This window comes from Colletotrichum aenigma (genome assembly GCF_013390185.1).
Source record: "Colletotrichum aenigma strain Cg56 chromosome Unknown KSG_Cg56_contig03, whole genome shotgun sequence".
NCBI classification, from domain to species: Eukaryota; Fungi; Ascomycota; class Sordariomycetes; order Glomerellales; family Glomerellaceae; genus Colletotrichum; species Colletotrichum aenigma.
Genome location: NW_023500909.1, coordinates 6,000,896 through 6,017,883, shown reverse-complemented (window position 1 = coordinate 6,017,883; position 16,988 = coordinate 6,000,896). Strand labels below are relative to the sequence as shown.

The window sequence follows — 16,988 nt, the reverse complement described above, 5'->3', positions numbered from 1 at the left end:
GCCACCTGGGGGAAGCAAGGCGGCGGCAGACCGGCCGCAAACCCCGTCTTACTCCGCTGACTGGAGAATTTGAGAAAATATGCTTCGGGTGGGTTCCGGAGGTCGCGGAAGCTAGCAATACAGCCACGGGCTATTTTGAGACTTCATCTCGGGGCAGATAGGGCTGATATGCACTCGCATATCTGTCTCTTGGGCTTTTATGTCGGCTCTGTTCCACCAGTCCAGCGCCACATCATCGAGAGCATCACTTGATGCTCCAACCTTCAGAATTCAAATTTCACACTTTAGATCCCTCCTCATCCGTGAGAAAGAAGAAACCTGCGGAGGGTAGACCAACACCGCAAATCCTCAGAATGGTGCTATCAAATACCCTCCCGTCAACGCAGACGGCGTTGAAAATCACCGGCTCCAGCGCTGTCGCGCTACAACAAGACACTGCCCTACCAGGAATCCAACCCTCGGATGTCCTAGTTCGTGTCGCCTATGTTTCGATAGGCCCCGTCGACAGCAAGTCCGCCGAGATGTCCCCAGCGGTCGGCGCAACCTGCGGCACTGAGTTCGCGGGTGTCATCGTTGCCTTGGGAATATCTGTCGGCGGATCTGACAACGCCGTCCGCATGAAGCGCAATATGCGCCAGCTGGAAATTGGTGACCGCGTCGTTGGCGGAATATTTGGCAACAACCCTCTCCGTCGTGACAACGGCGCCTTCGCCGAATACGTCGCCGTTCCGGCACGGCTCATCTGGCATGTCCCCACCAGCATGGATCTCGCGGCGGCGGTGACACTACCCACCGCACTCGCAACTGTCGGGTTGTCGCTGTTCCAGTACATGAAGCTTCCGATGCCATCGCCTAATTCCTCAGCCGACCAGGACACGGCGGGCTCATGGGTGCTGGTGCACGGCGGCGGCACGTCGACAGGGTGCATGGCGATCCAAGTGCTTAAGTGGGCGGGATTCAGAACCGTAACCACATGCGGTTCGGCGGAGAGCAAGGCGCGCGCCGAGAGCCTCGGTGCGGAAGTCGTCTTCGATTACCACTCGCCGACCTGCGGATCGGAGATCCTAGATCATACCGAAGGCGCTCTGGGACTTGCTCTCGATTGCATTACGGATACGTCGTCGATGGCGCTGTGTTACGAAGCGCTGGGGAGCAAGGGAGGCCGGTATGTCGGCCTAGACTTCTTCCCCCTGCGCGGCCACACGCGTCGAAGTGTTGTGCCTGACTGGGTGTGCACGTACACGCAGTTTGGTAACCCGGTCGCGTGGGCGCCGCCGTACAACCTCGACGCGAGGCCGGAGGATTTGAGATGCGCGGAAGCATGGTACTCCGTCTCACAACGCTTGCTGGATGAAGGCATGATTGACCCGCATCCGAGAGAAGACCGGAGCGGAGGGCTGGCCGCTATTGGGGAAGGGATGAAGGAGGTAAGGAAGGGTCAGGTCAAGGGCAAGAAGTTGGTTTACTGTGTGTCTGACGCGCTGGCGGTAGCCGTAGCATGAGAAGCAGTAGTGGCGTTTGATGTCAGATAGACCATTTCGTCCCAACTGCGTTCGGTTCTTTAGTCTGGCATTCCGAATATGTAGGAGTCAATAAGATCTTGAAAATTGCGCAGAAAACGAGCTTGTTGCAACACAGGAACCTGAGTCATGTACATTCGCACGGATCATCGATAGGTGCTGTCAGCTGGCAGAATTTCAGCACAATCATTCAATTGCGTTTGCATCGATCTGCCACGGAACAACCTCACAAGTTATCGGTAGTAAACTTCGGACACCCTGACTCCCACCAGACAAACGATCCAGGCTAGAAACTTGATGACATGCTGTATAGCTAGCGCCCAGACGTTGTCAATTCAATGAAGCAAGTGATGGTCATCGACGGATATGGAATACGGGGATCACCACCTGATACACAAATGAGGCAGGCCTACGGCGAAACAAAGACGGTGCTGACAGAATCCCGTCCTGACACTGCGTTCCTCTTGCTCCGCGGCGGGAAATCGGACTAAAGGCCCACAGCTGGCACACATTCAGCACCACATGGAGTCTGGCGGAGAATCTCTGGGGTACGCCCGGTACGGCTGCTTACACGTTTCCTCCACTATAGTTCGTTGACCGTCTGTCTCATCCAATCATATGTGAGTAATGGATGTTGGATCTAACCGCATGTAGAACAGGCCCGGCCGGTGTACAATGTGTCGGAGTATTTGGAGGCGTGAACAAACAAGCTGAATAACCCGTACGGATACTCAAAGCCCAATTCAGCAATCAGCCGCTTGACGGCAAGTATGCCCGGAATTTATGGAAAACACTATCATACTTTCATAGTCCGTGTTGGCGTGCTGGGAAGATCAAATCCGATTTTTATGCCTAGCAGTCAGGCAGTTGGCCTCATTTTCTACATGGGTTTTGTGTTTCGATATTTGAATCAACGCATACATCAAGTCAGTGGGTAAATCTCAGTGTTCCACGCGTTCTATTTAGACAAGTTCATTATGGCTATGAAGAAAGGAACCATTCTTATAACCGGTGCTAGTGTACGCAATTCCCAAGCTGTATCTGCTCTCCAGAGTAGCTCTAAAGTGCCCGCTCGTCTTACTAACATCAACTGCATCCAGGGCGGTCTCGGAGTCGCACTTGCATCTCATGTTTCAACAGTCTATCCAGGCGACCACGGCATCTACACGGTCCGCAACGCCTCCACTCCCAATGTCTCGCTAGAAGCAGCCATTGACCCCAACACGTCTCACGAGGTCCTATCACTCGACTTGGGCAACAACGCCAGCATTCGTGCTGCCGCGGCCTCCATCAATCAACGCGTCTCATCCGGCGTCATCCCTCCTATCCGAGTGCTCGTCCTTAACGCCGGCTTCTTAGAGTTCGCAGAGCAGACATACTCGAAAGACGGCTTCGATATGAGCTTCGCGGCGAACTACCTCGGTCACTTCCTCCTCACATTGCTTCTCTTGGAGAGCGTTGTCAAAGAGCGCGGGAGAGTGGTTTGGGTGGGGAGTAACGTGCATGACCCCTCTCGCCCGGGCATCTCGGCGCGAATCTACCCAGATGAGAAGTGGCAGACGTTCATGCGGGATGGAACTGCGGATGGGATTGCCAAGGGGACCTGGAGCTCCAAGGAAGATGACCCGACTTTCCGGAGCGGCTTCCGTAGGTACGGCGCAGCGAAGATGTGTGTTGCCATGTCGGTGTAAGGATTTCCCATCCTACTCACACGGAAAGATACTGACATTCTCTCTGTGAAGGGGCGAGCTTCAGAAGCGGCTCGCAGCGGACCCAGCTTTGAAAGGCGTCACTTCCATAGGTATTGACCCTGGTACAATGGGCACCGGGATGCTGCGGCGGAGTCATTGGCTCATTCGGAACTTCCCCAGATGGATCTTGATCGCAGCGATTACGAAAACTCGGGAGTATTTTTGGCCTGGAAGTACTGGTCCGATGCGTACTGTTCATGTATCAGCGAGGGATATCATGGAAGCTGGTATGAATGACCAAAGAAATGTAGCCGGCGGGGCCTACTTGGATGGCACACAGCCCGTGGAGGTTAGTGCGGAAGCGAGTGATTTGGAGAAGAGACAAATCTTATGGAGAGACAGCGTTGGGTACGTAAACCTTCAGAAAGGGGAGACGGCTCTGGCGGATTGGAAGTAACAGTTATTGTTTGGTACGTTGCGTCAATGCATGAATCTAGTTACAACGTAATTCATTTCCCCATGGCTATTGGCTGTCTATCGAAAAGTGAGTCGCAACAACTGTTTCCTCGTATGTCCGCATTGTGATACCTTCACGTCGCATTCTTACAATTTCAACAAAGCAGGTTGTCAAGGCAGCTCTGTCAAAACCTCTCTATGAGATGACGCTTAATTTGAAAATAATGTAGCACGCAAATACTCTACCCTTCTCAGCAAGTCGTTCTTATGTTGATCGCAACGACATGTTGGCCTTGGGTTTGTGGCTGGAGCAAACGCAATGGATTGAGAAGATATGCAGGACTTACATTTTTGTGATTCCCTGGTGTACATACTTCTGATACGATCAAAAGTGATTCTAATAAAGATATGAACCTCTTTCTCCTGGAACACCTTCTGAATGCAGGTGAGACTCTACGTCTGAGAAGTTCCATAAACTGGGTCATATACTTTCAGTGTTGCTGCGAGGTGTTGTGGACTAATCCATTTGGGCATTAATCTGGGGAATATGTTGTTTTTTGCAAACGTCTGCACTTTATTTCGAGCAGCCATGCGCACGTTTCTGGCTCATCTGCAAACTACTACATGTTTTCGACCTAACAAAGAAAAGCAGTTTCCATTTAGTTGACACTAGGCTCATCACTTGTAGAGAGCAATCTTGACACCATGCTTGTTTGACGGTCCAATCCGCATAACCGGCTGGTATGGCTTTGAGTCCCTCGACTCCAGACGTCGATACTTCTGTGCGATCCGCACCAACATGTACGCACACTCGGTCTGCACCATCATCTGCGCCGGGCACCTTCGCGGCCCACCTCCGTACGGGACAAAGCCCCAGGTTCCGCGACGACCAACCCACCGCTCGGGGCGATACTCATCAGCGTCGGCGCCCCAGTAGTCCGGGTCGCGATACATGACGTTCTTTGAAACGGTTACAATGTCGCCTTTGCGGACGGCCAGCGGAGCCTGGCCGTCCTTGCCTCCCCCAATGGGGAGGACCGTGTCTGCTACACATGCACGAACTTGGGTTACGTTGTTTGGAATCAGGCGATGGGCTGGAAGAGAGCAACAGTCTCAGTATTGTTCTGACACAAAAGTTTGAGGGGAAGCGAACTTACTCTCGTTCATGACGCCATTGAGATATACCATGTTTCTCAACGCGTCGAAAGTCAGTGGCTTGTCACCGTGCTCAGCTACCTCTTGGCGCAGTTTTTCCCACGCCTCAGGGTGTCGAGCAAGGTACCAGATGCAGTTGGCGATGAACATAGACGTGGTGTCATTCGTTGGCACGATAATGAGACAGACCTGGGAGCGCAGTCCCTCAAGGTCGTTTCTCATCTGCTGGGCCATGATCCAAAGAAGATCAGTACGTTCCGGGCCAAGCTCTTGGCCATTCTTGCGGGCCAGGTCCCGCTCGTCCAATTCCTTATATGTGGCGATAATGTGGGCGTTGACAATTGCGTGAATGTCGTTGATAGCCTCGAGCCACCAGCCCCAATTGAAAGCCCACATAAAACGGTCTAGATTCCCGGTCAGCATTAATCCTGAGTAGCGCATTGGTGGCTTCGACATGAGAAGGAAAACTCACGGGATTGGGCTCGCAAACGTGCGCCTCGCAGCGCAGTCACCATATCAGTCGCAAACTTGACCTTGGATGGATCAATCAGCGAGTCCATTGACTTGCCGAAGATGAAGTCGCTGTTGATATCCAAGAACCATCTCTGCAGCAACGGCTGCACATCAAAGGTCTCGCCGTCGACGGCCGGAAACAGGGCCATGAAAGAATCAGCAAAAGACTCGATACGGCCAGTGTCGTGGTACACATCGCGCTCGAAAAATGGCTGAATCAGTGCGCGACTGAACTGCCAATCCTCGCCGTCCGTTGTGTTGACACCCTTATCGGCGAAGGGCATAGTGAACTTGGAGTTGCGGCGGATGGGCTCGACGCCGAAGTCCTTGAATTTGGTCGAGTAGACGGCTTTGAGGATGTCCGGCTCGATAGTGTAAATCCAGCGCCCCGTGAAGAACTGGAGGGAGAAAGTCTTGGATTTCTTGTGGCCTTTGTGAAGAGCTTGGAGCCAGTCGAGATAGGTGTCTGTCTTCAGCGCTGTCATCTGGCCATATACGGTATCTAGACCCAGGAAAGAATCCCATTGCCAGAGGCGAGAAGCAGGTAAGCCGCCTTCATTGTCGGATTTGCTATTGCTGAAAGGTCTGCTGAGGAGGACGGCAATGAGGCATGTTGCTACGACAAGCAGGGGGACTCTGTAGTCATGTATGCTTTGGAGCCATTGCTGGCCTTGCGCCGTGTTGAAATCGTCGGTTACGTTAACGTTCATCTCAGCTGATACGTAAGGACGTTTTGGCAACCGGTAGCTTGTTCAACGACAGCAAAGATAGCAAAAGACTGAAAATGCAGGCCGGTCGATGAGTGATATAAAACACTGAAGAAGACGATTTGAAATTATTCAGGCTCCTCGATCAACTCACTTATTATTCCGAAAAGTAAATGTGACAGCACGTTTGGATACAGTTTTCGACTGATGCCGTCTTTAACCTTTCGTCTGATTGGCTTTCGACCGCTCTCCACTGCTGACGGGTTTTGACGTCTAGATGGACAAAATCCCGAAATACGTACATGGCGCATTTTAACCCGAATTCCCCGTCTTATTCCCCGGGGATCTGACAGGCGGCAAGCTGCAGTTTTCTGACATCGGCGCTTATGGTCAGAGAGAAGGGCTTATTCCGATTGATTGTCCAATTAGAGGACAGTCTTTGGTAGATTGTCCCGAAACAACGGCTGCTCAAGGGCTGTACACTTACACGGGAACAACATACTGTCGGGGCGAAGGAGCCTTACCTGCGACAATTATCCTGGCCAGGTTGCACCATTAGACGGGGAAACGATTGACGCATGTAATCCATTTCGCCGAGACTCTGCTCACAGCGCCATTGAGCGAATACTTATATTGACAAAATTGTTGAATAAGACACCCCCAAATTTAAGCCCTTTCCGCCGTTCATAATAACAAAATGATCAGATTATAACGCTTTTTGCTCGATACTAGAAACAATCATTCTTCAATTTGACCCAGAAGCCTCAAAATCCAACATAGACATCATTCACCATGCCTTCTGCCACAACCCAGCTCCCTTCCGCATCTCTTGCAGACCAGGCAGACAAGCTTGAAGAGCTCGCTGTCAAGTTGACATCCGCGGCGAAGACCATGCGCGCGGGTAATGAACCTTCCCAGAAGGAGCACGACACACTTGTCTCTACGATCCGCAATGTCGGCAATGCGGTACACACACCATTAGATGACGTATATGACACCAGCATGGCGTGGTGTAAGGCTGCTGCCATCCGCCTCCTGGTAGACTGGAAGGTCTTCGAAAACATACCCGAATCAGGATTTATCCGCTATCAAGATCTCGCCGAGAAGGTTGGCGGAGATGCGGTTCTCATCAGTAAGCAGCTCGACTAGTCTGCCCATCAGCAACAGAACATTCGACTCACATCTTGAATTAGGGCGCGTATGCTGGGTCTTGGTTGCAACTGGTTTCCTTGAGCAAAGGGGCCACGACCAAATCGGCCACACCTCACACACGCGCATTTTTGCCAATTCCACCACATCGAACGCAAACGCCTCATTGTGGATGGTGATATGCGACGAATGGATGCACCCTCTCCTCGCGATGCCCGACTACTACGAGAAATTCGGTATCAAGGAGCCCACGGGCCGGCTGCACTCTATCAAAGCATTTGGTGAAGGCCAGCCCGAGCTCACGGTCGCGCAGATCATGAGCCAGCATCCTAAGCGGGTCGCCCACATTCATCTTTCTATGCCTCTCATGGACGGCGCATATCCCCAGACCGGGTTCTACGATTTCTCGTGGATTGCTGATCGGGCCGCCAAAGAACCCCACAGCCGGAAAGTAATTGTGGATGTTGGCGGTGGCAAGGGCTGGACGCTGCAAAGAATTGTCAACGAGAACGAGGGTATTCCCATGGAGCGATGCGTGTTGCAGGACTTGCCTGGTGTGATCTCGTTCGTCGAAAAACACGGAGACGACAATATCAAAAAGGCAACTCTGATGCCGATTGATTTCCACAAGGAACAGCCGGTTCAAGGTGAGTTTATATATGCAACCTATTCGACCGAGACGACGATTGTTTTCTGACTGAAGTTAAGGTGCCTTGGTCTACTCGGTCCGTCGCTGCTTGCGTGACTTTGGAGACGACGAGGCTGTCGACATTCTCAAGCGCGTCGTCGACGCCATGGCCCCAGACAGCAAATTACTGATCGCCGATACCGTGGCGACAAACCCTCCTTCTTTCCTCGTGGCAGCAATTGACTTCTTCCTGTCAACTATGGGTGGCAAGGAGAGGACGGAGGAGGAATTCTGCAACATCGCTGTACGAGCTGGATTGAAGGTTACGGGCGTGCACTACTCTGACATTGCGGAGTTTGCCATGATAGAGTGTGAGAAAGCGTAAATCATGTAGATGGAAGAGTTCTCGTCGATGTTTGCTCTGCGCAGAATGTCTAAATGTCAAGTTGGAACCTAATTATTGACCGCATGCTGTAACGGGCTAGAGCCCGGCCGAGATCTCCGGCTTTGCCGGAGCAGCTACCGAGATCCGGCTCCGCCGGATCCACTATTCTGCTGTAGCACACCGCCTAGCCCCGGTCTGCATCACTGCTGCTAGGCGCCTATCCCTATAAAGTCCTTTCCTCCTTCTTCAGCTTAGAATAGTCAATCGACAGCACCTCTACGTTGAACAAGCCTAGGGGCCAGCCCCTTACACATGCCCCATCATGGTGATGGACTCGTGGTTATGAAACTGAAACTCGAACGCCCTATTTCCTTCGCAAAGTCTTGTTGATTGGGAACATGATGGTCAGTACTTATGTTTATAAGTGTGTTTTGCGGATCAAGCTTGGAGACGGTAGACTGGTCAGCGAGCAGAACCTGTGTCGGTACACACATGTCTTGGTCGCTTGACCATTTCCGTCTAGAAACGATGACCTTCCCATTCGCAAATGCACATAATTAGCCACCAGAAAAAGAGCACATGAGCCCAAACACTCACTCCAAACTTGGCAGACGAATTTCTGGATGAGGAGGGCTGAATTCTAATCATTGAAACCGTTTGACTGTTGTCAATTATGATCTCTTCATACAAGCCCAACTTTAAAACACGAAATCACCAGATTTCATATCGTCATTGAAGACCCAATCCTCCATCCCTTGCCACAACTCCATAGGTTCTGGCAGCTGTCCCAGTATGTCATCAATAGTCTCCGCGCCAGCGGCATCCATCCCTACTTCTTCCGCCATCCGTTCCAGAATTGGCAGACACTTCTCCTCCACACCCTTCACAGCTTTGATCAACTCACCAGCAGCCTCATCCTTCTTCATCAGTCCCATCATGCTCCTTATCTGTGCTGCTACCAGATTCATAAGCAAGTATCCCTTCACATTTGTCTCTCCGGCCTCGATGACCCGCAAACACCACATGCGTGCCTCTTCCATCACAGACATGAGGTCCGGCCGCAGAGGCGTGGGACCAAGAAGGCTGTACTCTTCCTCTTCCTGAAGCTGGGAGCGCAAATCGAGGGCGATCAAGAGCGCGGCGTGGAAAGTGGCAGTCTGATAGAATCCGGAGCTGCACGACGCCAAGCGAGGCAGGTCTGACTCAGTCTCGCCAACGCCCGGGTTTAATTGGAGACCATTGGAGGCGAGAGCCGGGGGCGGGCACGCAGCACGCCAGATACGGAGTGAAGACTCGACCACGGCCTTTTGTGAGTATGTGTATGCCGTACCGTGTGCGGGACCGAAGTATGGCGCGTGCAGGGATATGAGGTAACGCTGCATGTGGAAGTCGACAAGCTGGACCTCGGACTTGGCATTTTGAGCTTGTGAAGAAGAGCTGCTGAAGGCTGTGCGCAAGATTCGACTCAATCCCTTGAACGCCTCTCGCAGTTCAGTGTCGATACGTAGGGTATCCTCATACGTTCCTGGTGACACACGGAGACCGTTAAGAAAGTTCACTACTGCGAGACGTTGCGGGAAGGTTTGGCGCAGGGCGATCGCAACCGAAACCTGCGTAAATGCACTCGGCGGCCTAGGAGTTGGCCCATCGGCTTCTAGCTGCTCTTCGTCAAAGTTACCAGGGGGCGCGGTGTCAAAATCGGACATGGATATGAGCGGCGCTCCGCCGGAGCTTAGACTAGCTTGGAGGTCCACCTCCAGCACAGTGTTCCAGAGACGCCGCCGCATCTCGGCCTCGTAAGCGGAACGGCCAGGGAGGTGGTTGGGGTCGCGATGCAATCCCATGTGCATCGCCTTGCGCAGTATGGTGCCAGAGAGAACCCATGTAGAGTCACCCGCAACACCAACACGTTCCTGGGCGAAAAGGAGGAGGAGGTTGGTTTGTAAGAATTGGATGTTCAAGCGAACCTTGAAATTAGGCTCGGCCAACCAGACTTGGGCCTCATATACCCACAGAATCGCCGACGTTCGAAGTGAAAATTCGTCATCGTATGTGACGGCGCCAATGGCAAGGACCAGTTTCAACTGTACGAGAAAGCCGGGGTCGGGGACTGTGTCATTGACCCAGAGCGCCTCATATTGCCGCCGGAAGGTGGGCAGATGAAGAATGCGGTATATGGACTCAGTTGTGCGGAGATAATTGTCGAGCAGAGTGTCGGCAACCTCTTTGCTAGGGAGTTTCGAGTTCGGTGGCGGCGGCCACGCTGGTGTTCGTCGGGCTTTAATGTACCGAGCCAAGGACTTGCATCTTCCTATACCAGTCCAATTCGTATCGGGTGTGCCTTCATACTGTCCGAGAGTGCTGAAGATATCACGAATCTGCGTCAACGGTCAGTATATGCCATGGGTGTCTGACACACAGCCGCGTGAGATTTGATGAGGTCTTGCCAAATGTGCAGTGCTAACTGCCCAGTGACTTTGTCCAAGCAAGCGCGTCTTGAAACTAAGGCCATTCGCTATCAGGGGTTGATCTTGGCCCAGGATGGTGTCTCTGGTCGAATGAATGTGAAATGTGCCTCCAAGTTGTGAGCTGATGATCTCCACATCCGCATCCATCGCGGACGCGCGGACTGTAGCAGGTGCCGGAGACGATGATACAGCTGGGGACGATAAAGTGACTGGAGAACGACGAGGAATGGACTGAGATTGGTTTGATAGTTGACTCTCCAGCTGCTGCATTCCGAGTTGCAGCCTGAGCGCTTCCGTGCCATGACAGGATTGGCCACTGGCACTGCCTGGTTTCGACGGCTGTGTCCAGCTATTGGCGGCTAATGAGCCTGACATTGACGGAAAGCCGGTCGATGTCGGCCTGGATATACCGCTGCTCGACGGTGTCAAATACTGAGATTGCGGCTGCGCCGCTTGATCTGGTGCATGCTGCGTCTGGTCGCTCGAAGACACTGAAGGTGGTACCTGAGACTGGTTGGGGGCGTCATTCTCGTACGCACATCCGCTGGCCCCAGTCTTGGACCGCAGACAATTAGAACACGGCCTAGCACGATTGCATCGGATCTTGCGCTTATGGCAGAGGGTACATGATGTAGCCGGCCGACGGCTTCGGCGCCGTGCCTGACCGTCAGGTGTGGGACCTTGCATGTCTCGTTGCACTGCAGCGGGATTCGTTAGTCAATAGCAAGACTGGGGAAAAAATAACGATCCTTGGCGTGAAGTCTGCAGTTGCCTCAAAGTTGACTCACGTTACCTGTGCTGTGTTCAAATTACTTAGGTGGCCGCGAGTTCGTAAATGTGTCCTTCAACTGTTGATGAAATAGAAACGAGAATTATCTGAAGATGAATTTGGTACTAAAAACATTCGAAGCGGTCGTCCGAATTTGTTAGTGATACCCTTATGAGACGAAAACTTCTCGAATGGACGGATCTGACAGACGCGAGGGGGAAAGTGGACCTAGAAAGCCGACCGATGTCGAGGTTGTGAGGCAACCTTAAGGGAGAATTTCGAAAACAAGGACAAGATTGCCATCTGATGACGCTTGGCGTGCGGTGGGCACGGGAATATGTTGGACTGACCCATTTCCGAAGGAACTTCACCAATCAGGCAAATTACCGTGATCCACCGATCTTCGCAGCAGAGGGATATCTTCGGCTTAGCCGACTTTTGGGCGAATTTCCCGACTCCGATCCCGAGTCCGGACGCCGAGTCCGAGTCCGTCCACGGGATGTTCACAAGACGGGGCCGCCGTCTGCAGTTTTATATATTGGGTCTTCCTTCGTGCCCTTAAGTTCGATTGAAAAGCCATTACATCGGTATCACGCATCAAATAACAAACGATAAAACTCCGACATCAAGAAAAACAAAAACAACACGGCAACGGCCACAAAGTTACGAAGCTGGAAATCGACTTTCTTCCATCTTACGCCTGGCAAAATCCGATAATGTCGCCCGAGAAGACTTCAAGAGCGGGCTCGCCCAGCGAGCTCGACGGCCACGCAGCTCCACACTCTTCTACCGGCGAGCACGACGGTGCTCACTCCACCAACTCTCTCAATCACGACAACGAGAAAGCCACAAATGACCCAAACGCAGCTCCCGATGGTGGTTTCCGCGCTTGGATGGTTGCTGCTGGCTCTGCGACAATCTTTTTCTGCACTCTTGGTCTTTCCAACTCGTTCGGTATCTTCCAAGAATACTACATGACGCATCAGTTGCAGGGCCAGTCCGCTTCCAAAATCTCTTGGATCGGTTCCACGCAGTCTTTCCTCCAGTTCTTCACCGGCATGCTCGCGGGGCCCTTGTTCGATCGTCATGGCGCTTTGGTAAGGATATTTCCCTCCTCGTATGCTGCGGAAACCTCAATCTGAATTGATACTAACACCATCTGCCAGATCATGTACCCCGCCGCCGTCCTCTATGTCTTCGCTCTTATGATGCTTTCCCTCTGTTCCAAGTACTGGCATTTCATGCTGGTCCAAGGTATTCTCATGGGACTCGTCCAAGGCTTCCTCCAAATCCCCGCCTTCGCCGCCGTCGCCCAGTATTTCGATAAGAAGCGGGCTGCTGCGCTTGGTCTTGCGGTTGCTGGCTCGTCTGTTGGCGGCGTCGTCATGCCCATCATCTTGTCAAAGTTGCTCAACAGCTCGCCCATCAGCTTCGGCTGGTCTGTGCGCATCGTCGGCTTCATTGTCCTCTTCTTTATGACCTTTGCCGTCATCTCCGTCAAGCCTCGCGTGCCGCCCCGAAAGACTAAGCTCTTCTTACTCGACCCCTGGAAGCAGACCCGTTTCCTTATGTTCACCGTCGCGCTTTTTATCATTTTTGTGGGTATGTTCACACCTAACTTCTACCTCCCTACCTATGCTGTCTCTAAGGGTATGGGCGCTGCACTCGCTGGTTATCTCATCGCTATTATTAATGCTACCTCGACTTTCGGCCGTATTGTTCCGGGTATCTTGGCAGACAAGTATGGTAACCTGAACACCTTCTCCATTGGCTCTATCGCCACTGGTGTCATTGTTTTCTGCATGACATCTGCCACTGATAATGCCGGCATCATTGTGTACGCCGTTTTCTTCGGCCTGGGCTCGGGAACTATCATGTCTGGCGCTGCTGCATCGCTGTCCCGGTGTGCTCCCGATCCCAGCGAGGTGGGAACGTACATGGGTATGGGTATGGCTGTGGCGGGTGTCGGTGCCCTGATCGGACCTCCTATCAACGGTGCAATCGTCGGGGCTACGGGCAATTTCTTTGCGGTCTCCATGTTCAGCGGTGCGATTACCGTTGCTGGCGGTCTTTTCGCCTTCACCATCAAGACTACGGACAAGGCTGGTCTCTGGGGCAAGGCCTAATTTAACCATCTCGGAGGTGCAAGCATCAGTACAGAGTCAGCGGGAGATATGAAGCATCAACATTGGCGGGAAAGCAAAGGCACAAAGGAAATAATACTGTAAAACGAAGGAGACTATGGTGTTGAAACTTTGCAAACGGCTGGGCCTCATGCGTGGCGCATCTATTGTATTAAAGAACACGGAGCAGCATTCACTCCAGCAGAATCCCCATTTCATAGATCAAGATTCCTATTTTCACCATCTCTGTCTCTTCAAATCATGCAAAAATGGCGATGTTGGTTTTTTTGGTCATTGAACGACCAACTAATTAGGAACTTGGCGGGATAACATCAGAAGACAAAATTTCTGTTCATTTATACACAAGTGCGAGACAAAATTGAGACTCCTGTAAATGAACCCCAAAGCCCTAAGCCATCTTTGAGTTGAATGTAATGATGTTTGTATCATTGTTCAGTTTTATTTACCGGGTCCATATTGCCACATCTCAAGATTCTTGAACTTTGAGGAGTGAGGCTGAAATCACCTGCCCACATCGCCGTTGAGCCTAAAGCTTAGCGCAAAAGTTTCACTCATTTTTAAATACTATTGTAACTTATATATTGCGCTGGTAAACGCACTGAAAACATTGGGTTGTTGCCTTGAAGTTTGGCAGTCATTTTCGTAGCGTAGTAAACTTCCTTAGCGAAATCATCGCCAATCTGTCAAAATTGTGTCCCCCTCTTGCATTTCCGCCCGCATGCATGCATCTTGCCAAGAACGTTCGTATCTCTCCGCATCAGCCATGGCATCTTTCTCAGACACAGCCAAGGCGCATAGATGAACGCTGTTGACGTCTTCGCCAACTGCGCGAACCACGTCCCGGGCGACCGACCCATCGGCGACATGCATCGGCCAAACGAATGACACGATCGCTGATAGAAGCCACATGATATTCGAAATCACTGCAAACAATAGCCAGTTCTCTACTCTACCGCTTTCTGAATAGCCAATTTCGGAAATCACCTCTGCTACAGAAATATCGCACAATGCTGGATCAGCAGCCAAGCGACTTTTAAGTTGGGCCCTGGGAGAGTGGTTGTCAGTCTCAGCATAATGTCTTTGGTTGCAACAGTCAACTTACGGCCAGATTCTAGACTCGTCCAACTTGGAAGCAGAGTCTGTCTCTTCATCGAGACGATTTGCGCTGAAGAGAGATTGTGTCAGTGTCGACGCATGCCCACATCATGAATATACTACAGACCTGTCTGGCTTGCTCCTTACTGCTATAATCCTGCCGCGGTTCTTGTCCATGCTTTGCAACAATAAGAGGCACAGAAGGAAGTTAGCTGTCTGGTTCTGGTCGCTGGTCAATACCAAAGCTTGAATCGGCGGCATGAATCCGGCTGCCACCCGTTTGTTGATGTCGCTTGCCACTCTTCGAACGGATGCGACGCTGGATTGATCCAGACGCATCGTCTCGTAAGAGTGTTGTGGTCTTTCATTCTCTAGAAGCGTCTTCTTGACATCAGCAATGTCCCCAGCTAAATAGATGCCATGTTGTGATTGTGCAAGGCCTCGTTGCGAGAGAAATCGACGAAGGATTGAGTTGCCGATCTTGGTATCGGCGGCCGTAATCAACGTCGATGTCTTGATGGAGCCGATTCGATGCATACGTTCGATGTACCAATCCCATTTCGATAAGTCAGCACTTAGACACATGCGAGAGATTCTCTTGTTCAGGCTCACCCTTTCCGCACCAACGCCGAGCAGCTTTACTCCGAGCTTCTTGGCCATGTTGCTTTCAGGAACTCGTGTCGCAATTAACATGGCCTCATCATCCGGTACAACTCTATTCAGAAGAATTCGTCGTGGTAATAGCGGATCCAACACTGACGGTCGTGCAAGTCCAACCAAATCACAGCATCCACCCTTGAGAGCTGCCTCCATTCCTTTGCGTGAGCGGAAGCCGCCTGTAAGGAGAAGAGGCACGCTAGAGAGGGCCTTGCGAATGGCAGTCGAAAAGTCGAGGAAGAATGCCTCTCTCGCGAGAGTGCTAGCTTTGGCGCCCGTGTTTGTGGCGTCTCCAACGCCGGTGCTGAAGGTCGGGTTCTCGAAGCTGCCTCCGCTCACCTCTAGGAAGTCAAGCCCACCGGTTTCGGTGATCAGTCTCAGCTGGTCAATACACTCCGCCAACGCGCCCTTGCTGCCAACGTCCACTGAGTTGATCTTCAGACCAACGCAGAATTTTGCTGGTACAACTTGGCGGATTGCCTGAATAATATCCACTACGATCTTAGCACGCGCAGCAGCACTGTCGCCGTACTCGTCGGTGCGCAAGTTGGTAGCCGGAGAGAGGAACTGGGTGAGTAGATACCCGTGGGCGCCATGCAGCTCTACACCGGCAAACCCTGCATCAGCCACAATGCGGGCTGCCCCTGCAAATCTGTTGATCACGTCTCGAATCTCTTCGGCCGTCATCTCACGGGGCGTGCCAAACACGAGCTTATTGAGCAAATTTGGACCAAGTGAGTCGCCGAAGTTCATCGGAACAGCACTCGGAGCAATGGTTCGGCGCTTATGGAATGCGATTTGCCGGCCTGGGTGGCATAGCTGAACAATGGCTTTGGTGTTATTGCGCGAACTTGCGTGCGCCCATGCAGCGTACGCTGCGAGGGTCGTGTGAGAAGGAAGTGTGCTGTCGATAGCAAAGTCCTCGGGTCCACCAAGATGTGATGGGTCAATTTGAACATTTCCTGTACAGAAAGTCAGCGAGCTCGAGCGAATGATGGCCTCGATGACGCGAAGAGACCGAGAGGTGGTCGAACCTGTGATGACGAGGCCCCAGCCCCCATTTGCCCATTCTCCATACACGTCCAGACACTCTCTGCCTGCGGGTAGATTCCTTGTATCCTTTCGACCCAGTCCTTCTGCCATAGCAGCCTTGACAAGCCGGTTGGAAATGGTTAGCCCGCAGGCCAAGGTGAGAGGCTTTTCTAGACAGTAGTCCATGCCGAATCTACCCGTTCCCTGATGTACTGACATGATGTTGTTTTCGATGTGTGGGAAATCGATTCCTGTTATGGCCAGTCTGATGGACACTAATGTTGATAAGCTAGGTGTGCAAGATGAATTGCGTCAAACTGTTTAGGCTCTTCCCAAGGGATGGTAATTATGAAGCAATTCGGGCATATGTCCAAATCGACTTCGCCCAAGGAGGGACGGTGGCCAGAATTTCCAGTTCAAACCAGATGCGATTCGGCACCCAGGAAAGCCGGCGCAAAGTAAGCCAGTTCACGCCGAGGCAGCCACAGACGCCGTCCATGCATCCCGGACATTCACTCGGAAAACTCAAGTGGATCCCCGGATCCGACTCCGACATGGATATGAGGTGAGCCGTTTCCGCCACTGATGGATGGCCAGCCCGGGAAATCACTAAGCGTTT

The 16,988-nt window shown here is 52.1% G+C and overlaps 6 protein-coding genes across 6 annotated transcripts; 3 read left to right on the top strand and 3 right to left on the bottom strand.

Annotated features, from left to right (window-relative positions):
- Positions 1-353: 353 nt before the first annotated feature.
- tenC (Trans-enoyl reductase tenC) lies at positions 354-1,502 on the top strand (the record flags this gene model as incomplete). Its single annotated transcript, XM_037320845.1, has 1 exon — positions 354-1,502. The coding sequence occupies one exon, from the start codon at positions 354-356 to the stop codon at positions 1,500-1,502; it is 1,149 nt and encodes a 382-aa protein (XP_037181181.1).
- A 2,843-nt stretch (positions 1,503-4,345) lies between these two features.
- Positions 4,346-6,045, bottom strand: tenA (Cytochrome P450 monooxygenase tenA; the record flags this gene model as incomplete). Its single annotated transcript, XM_037320844.1, has 3 exons — positions 4,346-4,761; positions 4,825-5,226; positions 5,295-6,045. The coding sequence occupies 3 exons, from the start codon at positions 6,043-6,045 to the stop codon at positions 4,346-4,348; spliced, it is 1,569 nt and encodes a 522-aa protein (XP_037181180.1).
- Positions 6,046-6,834: 789 nt separating this feature from the next.
- On the top strand, positions 6,835-8,204 carry fsa4-2 (Methyltransferase fsa4; the record flags this gene model as incomplete). The annotated part of the gene is made up of 3 exons (XM_037320843.1): positions 6,835-7,174; positions 7,236-7,838; positions 7,900-8,204. The coding sequence occupies 3 exons, from the start codon at positions 6,835-6,837 to the stop codon at positions 8,202-8,204; spliced, it is 1,248 nt and encodes a 415-aa protein (XP_037181183.1).
- Positions 8,205-8,902: 698 nt separating this feature from the next.
- On the bottom strand, positions 8,903-10,819 carry lepB-5 (Transcription factor lepE; the record flags this gene model as incomplete). The annotated part of the gene is made up of 2 exons (XM_037320842.1): positions 8,903-10,582; positions 10,670-10,819. The coding sequence occupies 2 exons, from the start codon at positions 10,817-10,819 to the stop codon at positions 8,903-8,905; spliced, it is 1,830 nt and encodes a 609-aa protein (XP_037181182.1).
- A 1,338-nt stretch (positions 10,820-12,157) lies between these two features.
- On the top strand, positions 12,158-13,567 carry apdF-12 (Aspyridones efflux protein apdF; the record flags this gene model as incomplete). Its single annotated transcript, XM_037320841.1, has 2 exons — positions 12,158-12,538; positions 12,608-13,567. The coding sequence occupies 2 exons, from the start codon at positions 12,158-12,160 to the stop codon at positions 13,565-13,567; spliced, it is 1,341 nt and encodes a 446-aa protein (XP_037182129.1).
- Positions 13,568-14,254: 687 nt separating this feature from the next.
- Positions 14,255-16,588, bottom strand: nadA-3 (NADH-dependent flavin oxidoreductase nadA; the record flags this gene model as incomplete). Its single annotated transcript, XM_037320840.1, has 3 exons — positions 14,255-14,630; positions 14,688-14,750; positions 14,808-16,588. 3 exons carry the CDS (start codon positions 16,586-16,588, stop codon positions 14,255-14,257), a joined length of 2,220 nt encoding a protein of 739 aa, XP_037182130.1.
- Positions 16,589-16,988: the final 400 nt, after the last annotated feature.